At 42.3% G+C, this 27,579-nt stretch overlaps 1 protein-coding gene across 2 annotated transcripts in view; it reads left to right on the plus strand.

The window, feature by feature from the left end:
• LOC146832982 (complement C3-like) overlaps positions 1-27,579 on the plus strand; it is a 1,287,425-nt gene that overhangs the window by 975,007 nt on the left and 284,839 nt on the right. For both annotated transcript variants that reach the window (XM_085600525.1, XM_085600526.1), the window contains exons 31-32: positions 8,960-9,019; positions 24,239-24,329. In XM_085600525.1, coding sequence (XP_085456651.1) covers positions 8,960-9,019; positions 24,239-24,329 — 151 coding nt within the window. The remainder of the gene's footprint in view (positions 1-8,959; positions 9,020-24,238; positions 24,330-27,579) is intronic.

A 27,579-nucleotide genomic window follows, 5' to 3' on the forward strand; every position in this document is an offset into this window, starting at 1 on the left:
AAATCACCATAATATATTCTACAAAAGAAGATCATTCAAATTAAAACTGTTGCTTTTAACATAAAGGACGCATTAAAGCAGTATTACAAACAAAAAAATCCACATTGTGATCACTACGTCAAATAAAAGGTGTCAGCCTAAAATAGCCAAAAAACTTTCAAGTTGTAACCATTCATTAAAAAACGCTTCACATTAAACACTTTGTTTAGTTTCGTGGGAAGTTCTTTCTAATTGTGTCAGGAGACAGGTAGAAAATGTAAATGTATGTATAATACACTTTAGCACAACATGTCTATAGCTCTGGACATGCCTTCATCATCCATCCAGCCCATAACCTCCAGAAATGAGCCTTCACCAACTACTCTCACCATTCCAGAACCCATTTTACTACCCACTTCCTTTCCTTAGAAAACAAACAAGAGATAAATATACCGGATTAAGTCAATTACTCAACCATAACTCAAACACAGATCACTCAACCAACAAACAACCAATTAATCCCGTTACTTCCCAGCACCCACGCAGACCTAAAAAGACAACAACGCAGAAATAGAAGCGTGGGAAACATTTTGGGAAACTTTGCAATCTTTCATGACAAGACGATATCTCTATCTCAAGCTAAACATAAGTGACAAGTGGATGACCAAATTCTGAACGCCCAAAACTGGGACACTAGACAAACACGGAAGAAGGACTATAATTTTGCATCAATTGAGGGTAACTGAAAGACATAATTGACAGCGCTGAACAAAACAGAAAAGACAGACAATATGCCACTAAACGGAATTAAATGCAACTATTATAAACACTATAATCTGTGTTAGCTAAATTGCTTTAAGATAAGGACTAATAACTAATTCTGCACCGGAGTACATAAAAATGAAACTCCCTCTGTATTTAGTCAACAGTCTCCGAAAACTGGGAAACGCTAAATATACTGAAATTTGTCCATACAGATTGTGAAAAAAGAGGACATCTGGGATGGCTGGTCGCCACAACTTCAACGCTTGCCACATAGGGACTACACTGGCTCATCCCAAAAACATATGAGACAGACTATATGTTAGCAAGATAAACATGATCAGTGTGTTGGAAGCTGCACCCTTTGTTCAATACCATTAAGCTTTCCTAGCCAAAAGAAGACATCACTGAGACCTCAAGTTGTTTTAAAAGTAGCTCATGCAGTCTTGATGCATTCTGGGACTTGTAGTTTTTCATCTATAAAGGTAAAAACAGAACTAAACATGCCATAATGAAAATTGTAAAGCCAGGACTTGATAAGAGTACATATGCACCTACTAGATAGGAGGAAAGGTGAGGTACAGATGCCCAAGGATCCATTAAAATATTTGTCTTTGCTACCAGTTGGAACCAAAAAAGAACAGAACAGGGCCTGTTTTTGAATTTTGAAACAGCATTACAGTATTGCCAGCTCCTGCTACATTTCAAACTAGTGTTTGCATTAAGAAAGCCATCGCCTTCTCTCCCACAATTGTACTGAAGCTAAGTGGAAGGCTTGGGCATCAGCTGAGAGGCTTTTAGATGCTGATGCGCCGCTCTTTACATCCTGCTGTGCGGATTCATTGCGATACTGCAGCACAGCGGTAGAGTCTTTAAAACGACTGCAAAACCATTTAACGTTTATCCCCATGGTGATGTAACAAGAGAGGACTGTTAAAAATCTGGGCCTGCACTCTATTATACATCTAATGTGCATGGTCACCGACCCGACCCTTTCTCTAAAACTGGGATATTTATTCGTTTTAAATAAAACTGTCAGCTTGCGGAACACTCCATGAAAAAACCAGGACTGTCGGGGGAATCGAGGATATCTGATCACCCTAGTCACAGGACAACATATAGTTGCAAAACACACATTTTGCAATGGTATTTTTTTCTTTGCATATTTATATAGCGCGAACTCGACCCGAAGGTATTGGAGCGCTGTACATGAGCACCGTATTTACATTACACATTCGGGAACGGGGAGATTAAGTGATTTGCCCAGAATCACAGGATGTGGACGCGAACCCGAGACTCGAACCCTGGTTTCAAGCAGCAAAGTCGGCAGTTTAAGCCGACGGACCACATCCTCTCCAATGGCTCAAAGAGCTGCAAGGCTTGCGACTCCTCAGATATGACTGCTTCTCCTACCTTTGATATGAATTCTGAGCTGCAGGGATTGGTCCTCTAACCCACTGAAGCAAGGACTTAGGTCAGTGCACCACCATCTCATTAGGTGAGGCAGTTGGACTGCAGCCCTGACACCGCTCCACTGAGCAGTCTTGCACAGTCAGTGTTTCCAGGTTACTACGGGTCCCATTCAAGTTTCAGGAACACAGTGGCAAGCCAGACAATCTTTTGCAAATGAACAACACACTCAAAACTGGCACGAAGAAACGGGTTATGTTGATTAAAGTGTTCATTTTAAAATCTTCAGTCTAGTGCATATAATATGAACGGTAACCACACAGAATATAAAAACGAGAGCATTTAGGCATATACTGGCACATGCATCAACCAAAAATCAACTAGCAAAAATACCGAAATCGCTAATACCGATTTTGCTAATTCCGAAATCGCTATTTGCTATTCGGTGTTTGCTCTACTCGCTATTGTGGATTCTGTAAATATTAGCGATTTTTAAGAAATCGCTTTTTTTTACCGAATCTGTTGATGCATTCAGAAATGCGATTCCTTAATAACGATTCCTTATTTCTCGCTAATAAGGAATCGCTTTTCCGAATTTTGATGCATGTGCACCATAATGACCACCGAAAACAAGCAGAACATTTCTAGAATTTTAGATACTGATCCTAACATTCTAGCACGCTAATTCTAAATGCTTTACCACATTTTAACTACAGCATTGAATGTCAGATATGCATTCTGGGCTCTCATGATGGATCACACATCATACCTTTAAACAGCAAGTTCAGCTGTTCCTAATCAATGCTCAGCCGAGGGGGGCAGGAATGTGTGATCTCGGTCAGGGACACCTTCAACACGGCACCCTGGGTCCAGAACCAGATCTCAGATTGAGAGTGGCTGTAGCAACAATCTGGAGTGTCCTCTGGCAACAGTTCTCGCGTGAAGGCCTCTCCTAATCAATGGTCAAATCCTGATGTTTAAATTGGTTATGCCCACTGGTTTTACCTTATGAGCTAAGAGAGACAAAATCAACATAGAAAAAAGTACGACAGATCTACCCACATGTTTTGCTTTATTTAAGTAAGGTGCCATTTTGTCAATGACGAAAGCGACACAAAGTCAGCTTAGGCAGTAGTTAGCCACGATGAACTCAGCATTTATTGTGTGCAGTTAGGACTTTCACGCTTTCAATCACTGTTAACAGATTGAAGGCATCCATGAGGTAAAAACAGGCTAAGGTAAAAACAGAGACTATCAAGGAGTGCACAAAACCTTCATATCTGCCATTGCCCCCATACATAGACAAGTAGTCATGGACTCACAGTCAAGTGATGGCCAGCACAATTGACCCTCTAGCCTCCTTATAAAATAGGCTCTCGCCTTACATTTTAAGTCTACACGTGCATAGCACAAAACCATGGAAGAAAGTGTAACCATATTTTATTTTACAAATTTACCAGACCAGACTGCATCACATAATCTGTGATCACTACCTCCACACATACACTTTCTACTATTGCTTTACATATCAAATCATAGTAATAAACACATATCCATATCGACCACAAATCTCTAACCAATACACACTATACTCCATGCATACTCCACATCCTGCAGCAGAGTCCTATCCCTCCTAGGCCAAACGGCAACCAAATATGCAACATGCTAACTTCATATTCAAATGAGGGTTTCTCTCTCGCCTTTATGAAAATGTATCTAGTAAAGATCATTTTGGGCCCCAGGGCGAATGCTCGCCTGCTTTTAAAATAGGACTAGGAATTCAACAAGACTGTGCGCTAGCCCCCCTACTGTTTTCACTTTTTATTAGTGGGGTAGATACAGCCTCTGCAAGCCGAGGCCCCTGGGCTGCCGGGCGCCCTATACCACTATTGTTATATGCTGACGATGCTGTGCTACTATTGGCAGAGACTGATGAATTCTTTTGGGGAGTTCATGTCCTCGAGCAAAATGGTCATTAATAAATCGAAAACTTTTACTATAGCCTTATAGCCCGCCGTAGCGAGATATACTGGCTATTAAAGGCCCACTCCCGCGTTAAAGGCCCGAGCCGAAGGTGAGGGACTTTAACAAGGGAGCGGGCCTTTAATAGCCGGTATAGCCCTGCTACGAAGGGCTATAAGGCTATTAGAACATTCTGTCACTAGAGGACAGAATGTTCTAACAAATAAAACAAAGGGCTCTCGAAGCTCGAGGGGATTTAAATCCCCTCAAGCTCCGAGAGGCCTTTGTAAAACATTGCAATGTTGCTCTGCGGGCCTTTACCGGCCCGAAGAAGCAGGGAGCACTCCATTGTCTTCAATGGAGCTCCCAACATTACAATGTTCTAATACAGCTTGTGAAGCTAAGCGTAAAGAGTGTAGAACTTTTTTTTATTGATAATACCCCCATTGTTACAGTCAATTTGTTTTGCTCTTTGGGGGTCTTGTTTGCAAGCAGTGGTTCATGGGCACTACAGATTTTAAATACTAAAGCTTAAATGAGTAGTTTTGAAAGGGATTTTTCGATTTTCCTCTAACCTTATGCAGTAGACCCTTTAGGGAAATGATTGATATTATTAGAGGGGCAAGAGGGGTGACCACCGCAACATATGGGGTTGGTCTATGAGATTACGTCCAAGCACTGCTTTGCATTTTGAGGAAAGTAGATTTTTCAAAGAATTATTATGTTTACCTGCTGCTGGCTCATTTAAGATTGTTCACCAGGAGGTCGGCTTGCAGCCTTTAGAAGATATACTTTTGGTAAGACCCTTGTTATTATGGTTTTCTCTATGGGCTAAAGAGGAAACTAGCCTTACCAGAGCAATTATACTGGACTATCTAACCATGCATTTCTTGATTAGCTTATATTAATTCATCTTTTAACAAGCTGTTGAATTTACCTATATGGTCATACCCTGCTCATATGTTATCACTAACAAAGAGGAAGATTAAAGAACCTTTTTTCCAGAATATATCTGACAGCGAATGGCTGACAATAGAACAAAATGGTCAGTCACTCTTTATATGTCATTTAATCTAGAAATAGCTATTTATCTTGTGTCACAAATATGCAGCATTGTTTTGTCCTGGTATAATGTGGTATTGTGCATCTTTTCGTGACCTTTCCAGAAATGAAGTCTTGTCCTTTTGTCATAACTTCTTGCCCATGTGATGGCCAAAGTAAGCAATGAATAGAACAATGTTTTTGAAAAAGGACACTTTTAATTATCCTTCCATATGTGTGTAAATTCACATCTCACTTTTCATTTTTTACTGAGCATATACAAAAGACATATATTTACAAAACAAAACATATATATATTAAACGAAACTACGCTACTGTCCAAACAACAGATTTCCAATTCAACAGCAATGCAAAGTTCTTAAGTCCCAACACATTCCAATTTTTTTTTTTTTTTTTTAGGGGCCCTCTGTCAAACCAAAATCAATTCCTTTTGGCCTCTTCAGGACAAGGAAAGCAGCAGCAATCTAACATAAAAAGAAGCTTCTTTTTATGTTAGATTGCTGCTGCTTTCCTTGTCCTGAAGAGGCCAAAAGGAATTGATTGGCTCAAACGCGACCGCGTCGACATTTTGGTTTGACAGAGGGCCCCTAAAAAAAAATTGGAATGTGTTGGGACTTAAGAACTTTGCATTGCTTTTGAATTTGTGGAAATATTGGTTTCCTTGTGCAATGTATACGCCCTCTTGGATGTCCACACTATTGAAAGGTGGATCCACAATTGGAAATCTGTTGTTTGGACAGTAGCGTAGTTCCGTTTAATATATATATGTTTTGTTTTGTAAATATATGTCTTTTGTATATGCTCAGTAAAAAATGAAAAGTGAGATGTGAATTTACACACATATGGAAGGATAATTAAAAGTGTCCTTTTTCAAAAACATTGTTCTATTTGTTCCTCCATACCAATTTGTCTATATTGTATTTTCCTTACCCAGGTTATGGGAGGGTGATTGATGGGTATGCCCCCAATTATTTGGGCCAAAGTAAGCAAGCATGTTGCACTTTTTGCTGTTCTGTAATTTCTATAGGAATCTTAGGTGTTTTTATCTCAAACCAATTTTTGTTCGACAGAATATTAGATATTAATAAGCTGCCATGAAATATTTGATTATATTAAGTGAACTGTCCATGCTTTCTGAAAGCCATTAATGTAAGGAAAAGTCTTCTGTATTAGGGGTCCCCGATTTTAAATCATTTTGTTATGTTTTACTTGCAATAGATTTATGTAATGGATTTTATTGAGTCATTAAGATGCTTTTTATTGTATTTATTATACGCTCCATGAACTTTTATGGCTGTTTGTACTACACGAATAAGGTTTTATGAACTGATCCGAAATCAGATTAAAAGAGACAGCATATTAAAATGAATGGCACTAAAATAGAATTTCTATGAAACTCCATATATGCATCACATCGAACATTTTGTGCATGAATTAGGTAAATCAGACTACCCCATAAAACAATCACACTTAACCAGCTCTCAGACACAGGCTGCATATGTACATGCACCCACTCTCCATGTGTGCTTCACATCATAAAAGAATTCTTTAGCATCAGATTTTTTGCACAATTCCCATTGTTAACTCTACAGCAATAGATACTGTGCATGCATAGCGGTCATTCCCAAGGAGTACACTTCCCCTTGATATAAATGAACATCAGTGCCTTTAAACCATGTGTTAAATGGTTATAATCAGATACTCTCATGTGGTTTAGCAATCAGATATAACATCTGTACAGGAACAATAAACTTCAAGAAATACACAAATCACTGCAAATCTCAAACATTTGTCATATCAATCGTCTTTCTCACAGAGACTCACTTTAAAACATTGCTGCAAAATCCTAAAAAGAGCGTCTGCGGATAATTAATGAAACTAAGGGCCTGATTACGATGGCGGTGAACACGCAACTGGCAGGCTGCCGGTGGAAGGTTCACCACCACCGTAAGGCTTTTTTCTGCCGGCCAGTACAGGATGGCGGGCGGTGTGCCCATCCGCCATGGGTCCAACAGAGGCAATCATTACGATTGCCTGTCCGACCCACCCCGCATCCAGAAAATGGTGGCGGGGCCTAGCAGGCACAGCCTGCCAGATTTGGATGCTGCATCCCTGTCAGCCTTTCTATTGCGGGTCAACCGCCATTGAAAGGCTGGTGAGGATGTACTTTGGGGTCCCATTGTGGGCTCCCCTTGTGCAGGGGAATGTTGAATTTGCACTTGGGGGACACCTATGGTGCCCCATACAGTTCCCTGCACCAGGTGGCAGGCACTGCATGAAAATTCAGGTGAACACTTTACACAACATTCATTCTGGCGAGTCACAGGCAGAGTTATTACTCAAATAATGCCTTCTATGTAATCACATCTAGTCTTTTTTAGAAATTACTATTCCCTCCATAGCATATCATTGAATTTGGTCAGTAGACCGAACAGTGGTTGAAAACGTATTTGAATAGTTAGACTGTTCATATATTTTAAATATACATCCATCATGCTCTCATGCTTTAGCTTTGCTTGCATTATATAGCATGTGAGGGTGGATCACGGTAAAGGCTTAATTTGGTACCTATCAGTGTATAAGTGCATTCACCCAAGGCAATAGCATGTTATAGTATGCCAATATCCGAAGTTAGGTTGATTTATCCGAGCCAATGTTTGCTTTAAACTGTGTTCCGTTTTCTCTGTGGAATTGAATTGGTTGGTTGATGCTTTTCTGGCAGATCCTTGGAGAGTCTACTAAACTGCTTCTCACTAAAATAGTGCACCCCATAACTTTTTAATGCTCAACACTCACCTGAGTTAATTCGACACCAACATAAGCTAATTACTGTCACCCAGAATGTTTCTACAAAATAAAAATTGACCACAGTTTCTGGCTCCCCTGCTCGCTCAGCCCATCAGCAATGCGCATAGTGGGCTGATGCATCAATGTTGCTCCACATCGACTTGAGAATTTAAATGGAGACGGTGGGTGCAGAAGAGGCAGCATGTGCCTTGCTAGTCCCTGGTGGCATGGACACTGCTTCCTCTGAGTCCCTTGACTGCTCCTGCCGGCCTCGGACTGCCACATAGTATGTAGATCAATACAGTGCACTTGTGCAGTACGGTAAATACCTACATACAGACACATCAAACAATGCACATGAACCCAATACCCAGTGCACTCGTCACACATTTTTTTAGTTGGGCCCACCACAGTGATTGTTGGTAAATATCAGGCTTACACTCCTTAGCCCCATTCTCTCCGAAGGTCAGGGTCAAAGGTACACCCTTGACTATTTGAAGCTAATAAAGTCAACATAGCAGAAATAAGACCACATAAAACTGGATATTGTCACCAGCATTTCAAAACCAAATACGTTCAAATTTGGAAGCAGAATATAATTCTAATTCACTTACATATGTTGCTCTGAGGTTGTGAATAAAACTTAAGGTAAAGGTTAGGTGCCCACAAGTGACATTCTTATTCAAGATAATAAATGATAACTCTTCTGTTTGGGCAATCTGTTTGGCACCAGTTGCCACTGTGGTCTGTGTTCAATGCTTACCATCACCTAACCTGTCACCATTTATTCAAAATGTATTCAAATAGTCTCAGTCAATTCATAAACCAGCCATGACACTAACTTGTGTATGCTACTTATCTGCTCACTGCTGTATACAAGGAATGCTTAGATACGGGTCTGTAGTTATAAAGGTCATGTTGTATAGGTAAATGATTGTGATTTTGATCTGATTGACAATTAAAAGATGGGAAAAAGTGACAATTTATTTCTTTACAGAGCAAATTGAACCAGGATTTCACAGTTGAGGCGAAGGGTGCTGGACAAGCAACTTTAACAGTAAGTGAATATAATTCTGTCATAATTCTATCATGATACCCCCCACAATAGTAATAAATAACAGATTACTCACTGTGCATCTCCAAGTGTGATATATACTGTGCTGTTCGTTTATATATAATAGCTATGTTTATAGTGATAAACATAGCTACTGATAGAAAAGTGGGTTTCTAGTTGGCAGAGGCATGCACCTTGTCCACGTATGGACCCTTACTTCTAGTCAGGGTAAGGGAGTTACATACTTTGGATAACTCCTGCTCACCCTCTTGGTAGATGGCATACCCACACAGGCTTATCCTAAAGGCAATTTGTAAAGTATTTGAACCCGGACACACAGTAACACAGTGAAAACACTACAAATGGACACCACATAAGTTTAGAAAAATAAAGTATCTTTATCTAAACCAAACAAGACCAAAACAAAAAAATCCAAAATATGCAATTTAAAATTACTTTTAAAAGGTTTCTGTCCATAGAAATCTATGGATGGGTGATTTTACATACAGTAACACAGTGAAAACACTAAAAATGAACACCACATAAGTTTAGAAAAATAAATTATCTTCACCTAAACCAAACAAGACCAAAACAACAAAAATCCAAAATACGCAATTCAAAATATGACTTTTAAAAGGTTTCTGTCCACAGAAATCTATGGATGCGTGATTTTACACAATGTACCCTCCAATGCATCAAAATTCACAAGGCCCAACAGCCGTAGAGAAGGGAAGCGTCGAAAACCACAGCGATGCAACAGTTCTGTTGGACGCAGGAGAAGTGATGTGTCGAATCCGGACTGTAGGGGGAAGTGAGGCATCGATTCCAAGACTGTTCTGGTCTCCAGGTGATGCATCGGAAAATTTGCCGTACAGGTGCAATGCATGGAAATCCGGGATGTGCTCGAGGTCAATGCAGAGACGGTTAATAGGCGCTGTGTCGATTTCTTAAGCCGCAGTTCCACGATGTGTCAGTTCTTTCAGCCACATAGCCGGGCCTGCATTGGAGTTGGTGTGGTGTTCTCGGACTTCATAGATCAGTGCCCTAGACTCTTCGTGCAGTAGATTTTTCAGCACTGACAGCCAATGCGTCAATTCTTTAGCCACACAGCAGTAGTGCATGGAAATTTTTCTGGCATGCTGGTGCTGAATTTGAAAAACAGGCGCTGGATGGGCCATACATCAATTTACTTAGTTCCTTTAGCTCTTTGCAGTTCTTTGTAACAAAAACAACCTCCAAGGGCCCAGAACCTGGGTTGGCACCACGAGGCAGGTCAGAACTCCCAGCAATCGAGTTCAAGGCTACTGCAGGTGAAGTCTTTGTGTCCCTGAGATTTCCGAACAGAAGACAAGCACACACAAGTCCATGGAGATTCTTCACAAGCAAGATACCACAGCAGGGCAAAAAGTGGCAGTCCTTTTCCTCTGCCCACAGACAGAAGCAGCAACTGCAGGCCAACCCAAAAAAGGTACAACACAGCAAAGGGGCAGTACTCCTCCTGGCAGCTCTTCAGTTCTACTTCTTGGCTGGTTACTCATGTTTTCAGAAGTGATCTCAAGTTCTGGGTTTTAGGTCCAATATTTATTCCCCATTTTGTCTTTGTAGTCTTTGTTGCAAGAGACTCTGAGCTCCGTAAAAAAAAGTTCTGTCCTCCCTGGTCAAGCTTTACCACAGGAGGTGGTGAGAGCATTGTGCAGAGCAGACACAGCCTATTCAGGTGCTAGTGAAAACTCCTCCCACCCCTCTAAATGCAGAAAGGTCTATTCAGCCTGGCTATGAGTCAGCCAGGAAAGGCAGGGCACACCTCAACCCCCCTTGTGACTGTCTACAGTGAATGCACATCCCCAGCTCCTGTCACTCCAAAACCAGACGGTATCTCCAAAAACAGGCAGAGGCACAAAGGATGGTGAAACAAGAAAATGGTAAGTGATAGAATGCACACTGTTTTTGTTTTCACACCGGTATTCGAAATTATTGTAAGCACAAGTAGTTTCCTCCTGCGTGCAGACTTGGCCAGGGTGCTCCCCCATTGGCATGAAAATGTAATTCTAAGGAAAGTGGAGCGCGATTCCACCCCAATACCAGTCACACTGCAAACTCCTTCAGTAGTCAAGAGACGTATTTCCTAATAATCCTTTATTACATGATTTAATTCCATTTTTTTTCAAATATTTCTTCTGTCTTTTCTCCAACCACGTCAGGCTTCATGCTTTCCCAAAACTTATAATGCTTCAGTATGCCTATCCAGGCCTTTTTCTGTATCACGAGGGAGGACAACATTAATGCTCAAAAGCCCTTCGTCAGGGCTAACTACAAGATTAGAATTAAAAAACACTATCAATTGTTCTGATTTAGGTATACAACATAAACTGTAAAAATTAACTTCATGCATTTTATACAAAAAATAATGTACGTTTTTTTTACTAATAAGTGACACCATAGTACCCCAACCGAAATTATATTATTCTGTACGTGTCCCAAATCACCCCTTATGGCCTCTTCAGACTCCATGGGGCATATGCATCAACATAATGATTTGCGATTCCCAAATTGCGAATATTAACGACTCGCAATTTGTGAGTCGCAAATTGAAATGCATCAAAAAAATCGCAATTTTTTTGCGATGTGGTAAAATTCCCAATCGCAATTTACGATCATGAAATACAGACTCGCAATTATAGCAAATACGCTATTTGTGAATCGCAAATAGCGATTCCGAGAATGCGATGCAGCATGATGATGTCACAATCAGGAAGTGAACCATCCCATGCTGTTACCTGTGTGCTGAGAGTGAGGAGGAGGAGGCAGACCGCAGGAGAACAGCATTAGGAAGCCTTTTGGGACATCCGGTGCAGTTACCAGCATGGCATCAGAAACACCAAAGAAGGAGCGCAAAAGAAAGCTGAAAATCAGTGAAAATTCCCATTGAGGAAGTTGTGGGGAGCCATGAAACACATTTTGGCAAACAGTCACTGCAGGTCCCAGAGTCAGACAAACAAAAATTATGGCTGGGAATCCAAACAAAAATCAGTGTAGTGGGGGTCACGCAGCGCTCCATACCTATTTGCGTAAACCGTGGTATGACCTGCTGAGCCGGGCCAAGGAAAGAGTTGCTGCAAGGCTTGCTAAAACAAAAAAAAATGGCGGAGGACCATCCACACAAACAGAACCCACAGACTTAGAGGACCTTGTGGAGTATACCCTTCAGCCGGAGGCTGTTGTTGGGGTGACGTCACTCGATTCCTCAGCACCGCCCAGTACCTCCCAAGGTAAGATGCATGCAAATTACCATACAATGTTAGAATTACTAAACATACTCCGTAAGTCAGATCGGGCTTAGTGTAGAAAATAGTTTTCCAGACCATTTTTTACTTGTAACACACAAATGCATTATGGCAATAGCAGTCAGCAAATCCAAACGGGAAGGCAAGTGGGTAGCAAACCAGCATAGTTGCAATCAACTGAGACAAGCAAGTTAATCTCCACACACAGTGTGATTTGAAAAAACTTTATTTAACAATGCAATGTGCTAAACTGAAAACATGTCCAAACATGCGAGCTAAAAATGCACTGTTTAACGTCACAGATGCACCTGAGCAGGAGTCAGATGACAGTGAAGGCCATGCACCCCCGGAGAGTGAGCCACAGTCAGGAGAAGACACTGCAGTGTCACCATCACCCACAACACCTACATCCACAAGACGCAGGATCACAGTGTCACCATTGCCTCCACTAGACACAGAGGATGAGGGCCAACCTGACCCTCCAACAGCACAGCCTGTGCAGACATCCACATCAAGACCACGTGTCCTGCTGCAATGTAGGAATCTCCGCATCAGGAGACGCAGGGCAGCTGCACAGATGAGAGCTGATGAAGGTGACAGTTCAACGTCCTTTGCTGGACTGGAGAATGCAATGTTGAGGGTACAGCGCCTGCAATGTAAACACGTGCGTTCAATGCAAGCACACCTTTCATCTCTTGCAAGTAACATGGGAGAGATGAGTGGCAGCAGCATCAAACATCTCACAACAGCTGTGCAGGAAGGTCACAGGGAAACAATTCAACACTTTGGTGAGATGACACTAGCACTCAGGGACTTATGCAAGGTGATGCAAGAAGACCAGGTGTCCCATTGCAAAAGACACCATCAATTTCTTGGACGCTTAGATGAGTACACGAGGACCATCAACCGTCTAAGCACAACAACTGCACAACTATCCCGATGTGCTGCAGGCATACAGTTGGAAATGACACATTGCTGCGGTGATGTGGCCAGGGGACTGATACATATCACCAATGCATTGGAGAAAATGCAAACTAATTCTGTGGCTGCTAGTAGTGTCATGGGTGGAGGGGATAGTGGGGATGTCTCCAGCAGCAGTGGCAGCATAGCACCTGTGATGGAATGCAGGAGGCGCAGCACACGGAATACTCCAGCATCAGAGTGCTCAAACAGGGATGTGTCAGAGCACTCAGAACGGGCAATGGGAGTGTGTGGATGCCGAAAATAGTGTGAACATGTGCACAGGATTGTCTTTTGGTGATGTCACCATTATCTAGATTTGTCTGGACTGATGTAGACGTACCATGGCAAAGTTTTCCAGTTGCATTCAAATTTACACATTGGACTTTATCTGCTTGGCATGTGTGCATTAACACAAACGGAAGTCTTTCTTTTTTAAATTAAATCCAAATGGCAAAGAAACAATGTAGTGTCTGGTTTATCATTACACACCTCAGAAATAATTCTGCGTTATTTATGCACGGCGCTGTCTTAGTACTGCTGCACTCGATGCGCTTGCAGCTTGTGATGTCTCCTCGTTTTTGTCGGATTCACTATCCAATATTTCCAGGGGTACATCTCTAGCAGTTGCTATGTTATGCAACATGGCACAAGTGGCAACAATTTTACAGCAAGTGTCTGGCCTGTACTGCAATGCTCCGCTGGTTTTATGTAGGCAGCGGAAGTGACTTTTCAGTAGGCCAAAGGTCCTCTCAACCACATTGCTCATTGACCTGTGAGCTGCATTGAACCACAGTTCTCTTGGTGTACTCGGATTCAGGTATGGTGTCAACATGAATGAGCGCACAGCATATGCGCTGTCACCTATGGGGTAAAAGGCAATAGATTAGTCACTGCTATATCTCACAATGACCAGAGAATCACCATAAGGGAGTGACATGTGTTTATCAAGCAGGTATCCTTTGCCAAATTCACGCCCAATGAGACTTGCATGTATGCCACTGTGTCTGAAGATGCAGGAATCATGCATACTACCGGGGAATCTTGCCACTATGTCTGTGATGATGTGCTTTTCATTGCATATGACTTGTATATTCAGTGAATGATATGACTTCCTATTCATGTAAATGTACTCATTCACTGAGTGGGGATATATTGCTACATGCGCCCCATCAATGCAGCCAATTGCATGCAGAATGTGGGCTATCTGTTAAAAGCCCAATTTTGTTTCCTGCAATTCCTGTGGGGTAGAGGGAAATCTTATGTGGTGGTGCATCCTCAGCAACATGGTGTCCAGGAATGAGTTAAGGAAACACAATTGTGCACTTTGAGAAATCCCTACTGCTGCAGCTATTACCTCCTGGAAGCTACCTGAGGCTAGGAGGTGAAGTGAGCATACGATCTGCACATGGGTGGGGATGGCATGTGTTCTGTGAGTCTGACGCTGCAGTAGTGGTTCAGCTATCAGATCATAGATCATGGATGAATTCAACCTATATTTCTCGATAATCTCTTCCTCTGTCTGCCCCAACAATGTAATGCGCACTCTAAAAATGCGTTCCTGTATCCTCCTTCTCTGAGCTGCAGCTTGTATCCTCTTCCACCTCGCCATGACGTACAGAGCGGCCATTGTGATACATTCTGAGGAATTCTAGGCCTGGTTAAATAGTTTTCAGTTGGTTTACACCTGATGTGAATTGGTGCTTTTTTGCATGTGCCAAATAGCAAATTCTAGCGTAATAGCAAATTGCGAATGATTGATGCATTGGTTTGCGAATCCATATTTGCGAATACTCAAATAAGGAATCGCTATTTCATGAAAGCAAAATTGAGAATCGCAAAATTAGCAATTTCACATCAAAATTTGTGATTTTCAGTGATGCATTATATAGTACTATTTTGCGATCGCAAACAGCTGTTTTTTGCGATTCGCACTGTTTGCGGTTGCAAATTAGCTTGATGCATGTCCCCCATGTGTTCCTTATTCTTGCTCCCATACTTCTCATTCCAACCACCAAAGGAAAACAGCTTCAATGTGTACCTACGAAATCTTCCACAATGAGGACTTGGTATTGGGGTGGAATTGCGCTCCACTTTCCTTAGATAAACAAGAAAATGCCCACTTTCAAAACTGGCATTTTCAAACACACAATTTAAAAACCACTTTCACTAAAAGATTGTTTATTATTTTCTAAGTTCAGAGAGCATAAACTCCATGTCTCTATCTTGTTCCAATGGAAAGTTACACTTGTAACCTATGGGACAGACAGCCTTTCAATAGTGAAACATAAAATTGGCAGCCTTTCACTATCAGGACATATAATACACACCAATACATGTCTCACCTTTAGCATACACTGCACTCTGCCCATGGGGGTCCCTGGGGCTTACCTTAGGGGTGTCTTACATGTGGAAAAAGCGAAGGTTAGGGCCTGGCAAGTGGGTGCAACTGTCTGGTCTACATGGCAGTTAAACATTGTGCATGCAAACACTGTAGTTAAAGGTCCGACACACATTTACAGGGCTACTCATGTGGGTGCCACAACCAGTGCTGCACGCCCACTAGTAGCATTTGATTTACAGTGTCTGGCACACTCAGTGCACTTTCCTATGGACTTACCAGTAATTCAAAGATACCAATCATGGATAACCAATCATTAATTACAATTTATACAGGGAGCACTCCCACTTTGACACTGATCAGCAGTGACAAAGTGTCCAAAGCATCTAAGTCAGCAAAAACGAAATCCAGCACACAGTAAAAAAATGCAGGTGGTAGAGGCAAGAAATTCAAGGGAAACCACCCCAAGGATGACAAGTCTAACAGCTATTCAATCAGATTCAGAGCACATTCTCTAAGCACTGGCCCATAGAGTGAAGCACTGAAGATCCGTATAATGATCCAGGTCCAGAATGCCCAGAAGATGTGGATCTTATCCAGTAAAAACATGGGGTTTGACCTTTCCACTGAAGTCAATAAAGCCTGAATCTGTGTTTATTAGTCTACTTACTCCAAATAACATGTTTTATTTGGCAGTGTATATAAAGATGGTCCAATAATACATATGATTTATAACTGTGCTAATGAAAGCAGACTGCATGCAAAAGTAAAATTCCAGTTTATTACCACAGAAGAGCAATATTTACAGGAGTAAATGATGTTTACTGCCTCAAAGAATTCAGGTTAATTACTTCACACATGAAAACCACTCTGCTAATATTCACAAGTTCTCTGCGTACAACTTTCACCCCCTGTATGTTAGCTTTCATAAAAATACCACTGTTTTAAAACAAATACAATTACATATGAGAAAATGTGGCATACACCATATAGGCAGATGCACCGATTGTAATATGTTATTTGGAGGGGCTTCATGACCCATTCAAAGTCTCAGCTTCTGGTACTCATGGGGCCACCTTGTGCACAGTCAACAAAAGTAAAAAATCATTAAATATATATATTATGAAACAGTGAGTAAACGTACATATATGATGAGCATCACAAACTGTCATGTGTTATTGAAGGAAGTGGTATGATGAAGGCATGCTTGAGACGGAGGAATATTTGTTCCTAAGACGTCTAACTCTGATCACTCCTAGCTTTTACCACTTGCCCAAGGTGCATAAGGATGTGAACACCCCTCCGGGGAGACCCATTGTCTCCTCGCAAGGGAGGCTTCTGGAACCTTTGTCTGTGTACTTAGACTATTTTCTGGCTGATTTCGTGGTTTCTTTGAAATCATATGTGAAAGATACTAAGGATTTTTTGCTCCACATAGATGGGGTACAAGTGAAGGAGGGTGATCACATGGTAGTGATGGATATTACCAGTTATACCTGCATTATGCACGAGAAAGGGCTAGAAGCTGTCCAATACGTTCGGCAGAACCAACCTTTGAAATTTACTAAGCATAACGAGATGTTACTCAAACTTTTGGGTTTTTGTCTGCATAATAACATTTTCCTATACCAAGAACAATACTACAGACAGGTATCAGGGACAGCCATTGGCACCTGCTTCACTCCCAGCTATGCAAACTTGTTTGTTGGCTGATGGGAGGAGCCGGTGGCCTGGGCAGATACCAACATCATCTGGACCAGGAACATACTTGCCTGGTACAGATATATAGATTACCTGTTTATGGTGTGGAGGGGGTCAAAAGAAACAGCCCTAGCATATGTAGACACACTCAATCAAAATAATGTGAAGCTAAGATTTAGTGCAGATATTAGTTCTACCTCAGTCAACTTTCTGGATCTAGAGGTATGCATAATGAATCGTGAATTATGTATCAAATTGTATCTCAAGCCCACAGCGGGCAATTAGATACTACATGCCTACAGCAGCCATCCTCCCAAATTGATCGACAGTATCTCCTATGGGGAGCTGCTGAGAATCAAAAGGAATAACACTAGGCAGGAGGATTTCCAGTAACATGCCGGGCATTGTCTGGAGAGATTCAGAGCACACGGATATGGGGAGCAAATATTGATTGGGGCATTGCAGAAAGTAAATTCCATACCTAGAACCAGACTGCTGTATGATCAGGCCCCCAAAAAATCTGACACATGTAAGTTCTGCATGATAACTACTTTCTCAGAAGGAGCTGGTGAACTTAGGACTATCTTGAGAAAGAACTGGAATCTAATAAAGATGGATCCAATGATAGGAATGGACATTCCAGCAGGCCCCATGTTGACATTCAGAAAAGCTAGGGCCTTAAGAGATTCGTTGACAAGTAGTCACATGACCGAAATAACAGCACAAAAGACATTTGGGAAAGACCTGCAGGGGTTCTTCCCTTGTGGGAAATGCAAAGCGTGCATAGGAAGTAAACGAGTATTGACATATAATGTACCAGGCGTGAAAAAACCTAGGCCCATTAGGAGATTCATCACATGCAGTACCCAATACACTGTATACTGCCTTATTTGCCCTTGTGGTCTTAAGTACATAGGGAGTTCTATACATCAGACCAAGATGCGTATCTTGGAACATACAAGGGCCATTAAGAACAGTGATATGTAATACCCGGTAGCAAGGCATTTTATTTCTAAGCACAATAGCAATAGGGATCTATTTACTTTCTTTGCTTTGGATCATGTACCTTTACATCCCCGTGGGGGTGATAGAATAACAAGTCTCAGAAGACTGGAATCAAGATATATTATAGATCTCCAAACCAGAATACCGCAAGGTTTGAACAGTAATGAAGAACTTGCTGTACACCTGGGAACTGAGAAGGTTAATTGTGGTTATCAATTGGAACAACAATCTTTGGTATAATTTGTTGCACAATATTGATTTTCTTTGCTGACGTTATGATTAGTCAATCAGATCTGTTTTAGAAATTGCTGAAATTGAAGGACGTTTGACGTGATTTTCCAATGTGTATGATGTGAACCTAAAATGTTTTTCTGTTTATTTTTTTTATTCTCAATAGTTTCTTGGACACATATCCTTTGGTTGACAGACAAAAGGATGATGTAGCCCTATGAGATTAAATATTGCATTGTGGGATAGTCCATATGATTTGAATGTCGAAGGGTATGCCCATTCAGGGCCAGATTTTTGTTGTGACCCTCAGTTCGTATTCCGGATCTCTGGGATTGATTAATATATTGATCTATAGGATCAGAGGGTCTACTTTATTCTGGAAACAGAATATTCTGTAGTTCGTTATTAATTTTACCTCGACATTCCAATTTGTTTGTGAAGAAGAAAAGCGATGATAGAGTCAACGATTTGCCCATCTGTGGGCATAATTTCATATTCTTATGCAGACTCTAGACAATTTATGTCTTAATATAGTGGGAAGTGGTATGATGATACCAATAGTAATGTACTGGATATATTACCTGTACATGAAAGTTCTGGTTGTCCCAAACGGATGATCTACAATTATAAAATGCATATCTATGTATGGACTTCACATGTTACAAGATGGCGGTGCGTTTTTCCATTTGAATACAGTCGTTGTTGTTGTTGTCATCCATGTCGGTATACAGGAAATGATTGACATATAAACAATGGCCGTTTCCGGCGCGCCTCACCATCGAGAAAGGCGACTGCCAAAACGCGTCTGGTTGTGATACGAGTCCCGGAATAAACATTTGGACTCGCCCCCGTGAGTGCTTCTTTCTTTGTACTTTACGTGCGTTATTGGTAGCATTTATATTTGTGGGCGCATCTCCCGCACGGAAGCCACCTGTCCACGGACTACAGATGCACATTTTGGAGCTGATATATATATATATATATATATATATATATATATATATATATATATCCAAAATCCGCAAACGCTTCTTCCGGACAGCTGGCACCCTTGGAAAGTGGCGTACACGCCGGCGAAGCAACCGGCAATATTATCGTCAAAGTACAAAAAATACGTGCGCTCTCAGGTAAGTAAACGACACATCCGAGTTGTAGTAGTGATCAGGTTTATTCCATAACGCGTTTCGACTGCGTCCGCAGCCTTGCTCACATGGAACCGTGTACTGGAAAAAAAAAAGTACACGGTTCCATGTGAGCAAGGCTGCGGACGCAGTCGAAACGCGTTATGGAATAAACCTGATCACTACTACAACTCGGATGTGTCGTTTACTTACCTGAGAGCGCACGTATTTTTGTACTTTGACGATATATATATATATATATCAAAGCTCCAAGGTTCACTGTAGCAACCTTCATGAGGTAAAAGCCGGATTGGCGGGCGGATCCAGTTTACAGCATGCCTGTCGATTCATGCCTGCCGCGTTTCGTGCTCGTTGCACTCTTCAGAGGCGTCATTTTGGCATAGAGGCCACATCTCCCACTTAAAATATGAGCCCTCCAATGGGCGACTCGAGTGAGTTTGCGTTGTTTTGTGGGTCTTGTAGTGTGTGCCTCAGTTGTGTGCCGCTGTCTGAGATTGTTTCAAGTCCACCAATGGGCCTCCTCTCACACATCCGGCTTGTCAATCCTCCATGGAGGCCTCCACATTGAGACTCCATGATTCGGAGCTCCGTGGCCCCAAATTTCCAGGTGGTGCATCTCCCGCAGCTGGGAGGTCACGTAAAAACCAAAGCCTCCAAGTTTCCCACCAGTGGAAACGCATTCTGACATCCACTGCATTCACCACACCACACTCCAATCCACCAGCCGTCACTCTTCACGCCACAGGTGCTGCTCACCGCACGGTGTCTTGCGAATCCAATTCCTCGACTGTAATTCCCCGATCTGGGAACCACTTTACCAAAAGGCGTAGAGCGTTCGCCCCCTACCTTTATTGCCCCTTCTTGTCCTCCTTCTCTTCTTTGTTCCAGTGGGTGTGTTCTTTGTGCAGGTCCTTGAATTAATTTGTATTCCTGAAAAAAAGTTATCGGCTTATTCAGTGTTCCACCTTCTTTGTCACTTGTGGATTGTTCTCCTTCTGAAACCTCCACCTCTGTTTCGGAGGTATCCCGATGTGCCTCTACTCTCTGTTTTGTAGAGGAACCATTATGAACATGTGATTTAACATGTGTTATTGATAATGAATAAGGAAATTATCTAATGACAACGATCAGTATTGAAACTGTAAATAAGAAAGGATCGGTTTGTAATACAGAGACATATGAAATTACCAATCTAAGATGTCTGCCACTTTCAATGTATTGTTTATGTTTTGCATGAAGACACTTTCTATGTCACTGACTTCCGATCACTTTGTACAGCACAACTTTATTTAAAAGCACGTAATCCAAATTAATTATTGACAATGAAGAAGGCAGTAACGCCGAAATGCGTATGTCAATCGGACACGAGGAATAAAATAATTGAAAAGATTTATTGCTCCAGAGTGCGCTCTTTTGGTAAAGTGGTTCCCAGATCGGGGAATTATGGTCGAGGAATATATATACATAACCTACTAAGGTTAAAAATGACTTTTAATTGCAAACAATGTTATGACCTTACTAAAGGAATTCATTAATCTATCTCGCGTTACAGGACTCAATGTCCCAGGAAGCAATTGAATACACGCCCACTGGGGGCGGGCATACCAATGATTAAATCGAAGTGAAAATGCAGGGATGCGAGTGATTTCATTTCCTGTTTGCGGCCCAGAAGAAGGGATGTGAGATCCTGAAACACGTCGGCCTGAAAAATGAATGTGAGACAAGATAGCAGGCTGCAGTATAAACTCAAGCAATATCGAATGACCTCCTATTGCGCAAGGCACATTGGAACAAAAATAATAAAAAAAAAATATATATATATATATATATATATATATAGTTTTATATATATAGTGATATATATAGTTATATATATATATAGTTTATATATATAGTTTTATATATATATATATATATATATATATATATATATATATAGGCAGCACACAGAAAATGTCGAAAAGCATAAGCTTTAACTAATTATATCCAACCGCAGCACCTCTAAAATTGGTATACATGTTCTACCAGTACACTGCTTTCTACTGAACAGCATATAGGTAGAGTTTCTATTAATATACAAAAACCAACTGGGGTCAATAAAGAAGCACAAAGGGAAATATACACACTAATTGAAGGATATCAATTCTATCACCCTAGGCATTCAGAGCAGAGCAAGGATTACCATCAAAACGCTTTAGGTGGTAGAGCTAAAGTGTCAAGCTCAGATGATCAATGTTATCAATTGGTCATCCGCCAAACCCAGAAGAACAATCCTTTGATCATAAGGAATTGCTTCTATGGCAAGCTCTTGTGCTCTCAAAAAATGCCTTACCAACCCGAGGCAGACAATAGATACAGAAAAGTGTATTTAGTGATGAAAAAATCTAATGTGATGCAGTGCAAAGAAAAACAAAGTTAAAAAGGTTATGTGGAAAGACTAGAAACTCTAGGCAGTATATCTCTCCTCACACCTAGTAAAAATGAAAAACAAATAATGCAGTAATCATTAGTAGCTGCTATTAAATCATAGCAGTAAACACAGTGACTGCTAACAAAGGGTCGACATGTTTCAGCCTAACTGGTAATAGCCCACGGCTTTCTTCAGGACCTATACTCTTGTAGCTACTGCATATCCATAAAACTCTTATTACATAAGAGCAAAAAGTTAATTAAAACCATACAACCTCGCTTGATGCGAAACCTTCAATCACGGGGTGCAATCATCACCCTGCATGATCAAGGTTCAAACCTCACCTCCCTGGAACCTTTCTCAGGTAAAGATGGTGCCCCGCTCTGTCCGTCGGTACCTCTGCGTGTAGCCGAGTCAGGGAAGGAGGCCTCCCTGACTCCTTCCCTGACTGGGCAATTACCAGTTAGGCTGAAACATGTCGACCCTTTGTTAGCAGTCACTGTGTTTACTGCTATGATTTAATAGCAGCTACTAAGGATTACTGCATTATTTGTTTTTCATTTTTACTAGGTGTGAGGAGAGATATACTGCCTAGAGTTTCTAGTCTTTCCACATAACCTTTTTAACTTTGTTTTTCTTTGCACTGCATCACATTAGATTTTTTCATCACTAAATATACTTTTCTGTATCTATTGTCTGCCTCGGGTTGGTAAGGCATTTTTTGAGAGCACAAGAGCTTGCCATAGAAGCAATTCCTTATGATCAAAGGATTGTTCTTCTGGGTTTGGCGGATGACCAAATGATAACATTGATCATCTGAGCTTGACACTTTAGCTCTACCACCTAAAGCGTTTTGATTGTAATCCATGCTCTGCTCTGAATGCCTAGGGTGATAGAATTGATATCCTTCAATTAGTGTGTATATTTCCCATTGTGCTTCTTTATTGACCCCCAGTTCGTTTTTGTATGTTGAATGAGTTTGCAGTAGGGGATGAGGACTCAGGCTGGTCATTAAATATAGTTTCCCTTAGACCCTGTTTGTTCACCGGTTTATTGAGAGTTTCTATTAAGGCCAACACTAATGTCTGTAGTGTCTATAAGGGATCTTTATTTCCCTCTTGCCAACTGTTAAGATGTTTGACAGCATCCACTGATGACACCCTTGGTGAAGAAACAGGTAATGATAATATTCAGGTCTACTCACTTGTCTTTAGTTGTCAAGGAGTAAATCCATAGCTTATATGGACCAGCAGCAGGAGCTTTGGGTCTGGTACAACTGTTTGCTTAGCCAGAATTGCCACAATGTATTTATTTATTTTGAGTTTACAACCACATTACTACAGAGAGTTGCCATACACCTTGGCAGGGATTTGGACACATCTCCCACACAGTACAAGTACATTATCACAAAGATGAGTCATATACCTCAGCAGGTATGTGGACACAATGCTCCAGTGGGTACAACTATAGTACTACCGTAGGCATTCCTAGAACAAAGCAGGGGGTTGGACATAGTATCCTAAAGGATAGCATAACTGTATTATAACAAAGAGGGTTCATACACCTTGGCAGGGGCTGGGCATAATATCCCAGAGTTTACACCTAGATTACTACTAAGAGGGGTCGTGTACCTCAGCAAGGATTTGAACACAATATTTCAGATGGTACACCTATGTTACTTTAGTAAGAGATCCAACAAGAAAGCAGGAGGTTGGACACAAGGTGAGAGGGGCTCCTAATACATTCCTACAGCTGTGGTTCCTGCACCGTATCAGGAGATTGAAGGATATTTGAAGGGGTCCCGGAGCATTAGTACGGCATGCGTTCCACAAACGCTCAAAACACACTGCATGAGACTGTAGTAATGAGACATTTGGTCATGGTAGTTTAGTACAGTGATTGTGCCTTCACCGCAAAAGGAGGGTTGACACAATAACCCATGAGGGTTCTAGCACAAGGCCTTCACCACTGCAGGGCTTGAGTACAATGAGTAGTGGTGTTCTAGTACAATACTTCAACCACTCCCCCTGCACCACAAACAGATAGGAGACAATTATGTTTTTCACAGATTTATACTCTTAGGATTTTCTTCTCTGTAGTTTGATAAATGCAGCATCAAAATCCTCCCTCTTCCTCTTATTGATACAGGTGGTAACTGTGTACAATGCCATGCTATCAGAGAAGGACCTCACCTGTAAGAACGTTGACTTGAATGTGACAGTCACAATGGACAATGAGGGTAAGTCTATATCTGCTTTTTTATTTCTTCAGTAAGGCAGGTTGTCTAAACACCCAGAGATCTTTCACAGATGCAGAAAACTTCTGCTGCAACATCATTTATAAAAAAAGGAGGCATTAAAGGAAATCATCATCTATACTGTTCTTTAATTGTTATGATCTTAATATAGGGGTGATATAAGAAAATAGTTCCATACGTTTTAAAGGTTCGGGTTCAGGACACAAGTCGGGGGTACATGCATGTACAGGGGTTCGACCCACTCTTTTCCCCGGGGGGATGCCGGCCTCCCTGCCAAGAAGTCGGGCCCCACAGAAATATGCGGAACTTGTCCCGGTGTAATTTTCAGACACCATGACAAGGTCAGCAGCGCCTTTACATTGTCTGCTTTCCATTCCCAGCAGCAACGTGCAGACAGCAGGGACCTTTTTTTCACCTCCAGCTGTGCTGAAGTTAAGAGGCCATCAGGTCTCCTTTTGGTTGAATATCCTGAATAGAGGCGGCCTGGAACCTCACACTTAAATGTAAATGCCACGGAGGGGAATCAATGGCACACAGCTTGTTATCTCTTCTCAAGTACTTATGAGAGGCAGCTTTTGCCTTTGTTCAGACCCTGTATATAATAGATGCATGCACTGTAAGAATTTCAGGTGTGTTGGTCTGTCCCAGTATTTAAAATTTCAATAGTTTTTTTTGTATAACATATTTTATTGCTTTTGTAATTATAAACACTGTCAGTGTACAGTTTCAATATGCATAGTGTATATCTGTTAATGAACCCTCAAACATACCAACCCCCCCACTTCCCAGATAACAACAGCTATCCAATTCTTCCTCCCTTCCCACCAGACTCAATTTTACAGTATGCATTAATAGTACTATCTTCCAAGACATACTGCTTTGCAGATATAGGTTACATTTTAGTTTTCAGTATGTATTACCATGACCTACTAGAATTACACGGGGATCAATCTTCGTTGGGGTCCGGCTATAAACAACAAGTCAGACACAATTGATGTTCAGTGCAGTGATTGTTCATCGGAGATAAATTGTTCCAGCAACGTATCACATTCCATAGAAATTTGATGTTTCCTAAGACCTCTATTCTCTTCCCTCCTAATTTCCATGCTTTCGGCCTCACCCCATCTCACCACTTTACCGTGCCATGATAAGGTCGTCGGAGGTTATATAGATTTCCAACGCATTGTGATGGCTCTTTTTGCTAGTATTAATAATAAATTAGCAAACCTAGCCTGGGTTCCTTGCGATTTTTTAATTTTATGTACGCCCAGTATACAGTATTCAAAAGTGTCCTTTCCAACCCCTGGTGCCAACTCATGTCGACCAGAATGGTATCAATTTTGGGCATACCCAGAGCATATGTAGTAGTTTGGCCGGCTGCATATGACATCTAGGGCAGACATCTGCCGTATCGGGAAACATTTTGCTCAACCTGTGTGGTGTCAGGTATGCCCTATGTACTATCATGAATTAAATTAGTTTGAATTGCGGAGAGCGGAGAAGGTTTGACGGAGTAGGAATGGAACTGTGATCCTGGTGATGGACGGTATCGGTAACGTTTTGCACCTGTGGCTGCACTGGACTCCAGTTTGTAATGTTTTGCCCCGTGGTACTTGGAGGTTGCGGGGGGCTTGCTGGGGCCCTTTCCTCCTTCTGGGGTTTTTTCTTGTCTTTACTCATATTGGGGCGACAGGCACACTGCAGGTTGGGGGGGCTGTTTGGGCTCACGCAGGGGTGCAGGGAGGGGGGAGTTTTGTTGGGGTTGATGGGGGGGATGGGGTTTGTTTGTTTGTTTCACAAGGCGGGGTAATATTTTTTGCTGTGCTATTATGATTGTGCTCCCCGGGAGGGGGATATTTTGTGCTGGGAGGGATGGGGGGTAGGGGACTGAGACTTCTTTCCTGGAATGTGAACGGGCTGGGGGACAGGATTAAGCGGGGGGTAGTCCTGCAGTTCCTGAAACGTATCTCGCCTGACATAGTGTTCTTGCAGGAAACGCACCTCATAGGGAACTCTTTTCATGCCATGAACAGACGAGGATACCGCCTCCTGGCCCATTCTGGTTTCACCTCTGGCTCGAGGGGAGTGGGCATCTTGGTCAGGACCTCTCTCCCGCTGGTGGTGGATGAGGTGCTCCATGACGACAGAGGGCGCTACACCGCGCTAGTGGGGAGGTGGGAGGGTAGATTGATTTCGCTGGTCGCGGTCTACGTGCCGCCGGGCCTACAGACGGCCACCTACGCTGATTTGGGGCGCCTGCTGCTTGGGCTCCCGGGGGGGGTGTTGGTGCTGGGGGGGGACTTTAATGCGGTGGTTTCCGGTGTTGAGGATCGCTACCCCCCTAGGGACCTCCCTCGGGCCCAGAACTGGCTGGGGGGCTTTCTGGATACCCTAGGACTGATAGATTGCTGGCGGTTGAAACACCCTGGACAGGCGCAATATACCTTCCACTCCGGGGCCCACGGTAGTCTTTCGAGGCTTGACTATATGCTAGTGCCTGCGGCCCAGGCGGGGATGATCGGAGAGGTGCGACACTTGGCGCGCGGTATATCTGATCACTCCCCCCTTTTGCTACACCTGGATATCGCCCAGGGGGCGGAGGGGATGGTGGCCCCGATCAACCCCTGGTACCTCCGGAACCCCACGATTCGTGCAGACCTGGTTAAGTCTTTGGGACTATTTTGATGATAACGTGGGGTCGGTGTCTTCCGCCATCTCCCTTTGGGAGGCCTTTAAGACGGTGCTCCGGGGCCAGGCCCTATCTCTCATTTCCCACACCAAAAAATGCGAGGCGCAGGAGGTTGTTCGGCTAGAAAATGAGATCACCGAGTTGGAGAGTGATTTGGAGCAAGGTGTTACGGATGACGGATTCCATGTGCTGGAGCTTAAGCAGGCCGACTATAAGGCGCTGGTTACTGAATCTGCTAAGAGTATGAGCAGGGAGCAACAGGGGCGGTTGTACGATATGGGTGATAGGGCCGGGAAGTTGATTGCCTGGTTGGATAAGAAGGAGAGAGCGAGTCGAGTGATGCCGGAGATTGAGAGGGTGGATGGTGTGCGTGTGACGGACCCCGGTGACATTGTTGATTGCTTTGCGGAGTATTTTCACGGGGTCTACTCTTCGGTCTCAGAGCGATCGGAGGAAGACTCTCGACTGCTGCTTCGAGATATCACTCTGCCTTCCCTCTCTGATGAGGATAAAGTATTGATGGATGCGGCCCTATCGCCAGAT

Source organism: Triturus cristatus, chromosome 4_2 (assembly GCF_964204655.1).
Source record: "Triturus cristatus chromosome 4_2, aTriCri1.1, whole genome shotgun sequence".
Lineage (NCBI taxonomy): Eukaryota > Metazoa > Chordata > Amphibia > Caudata > Salamandridae > Triturus > Triturus cristatus.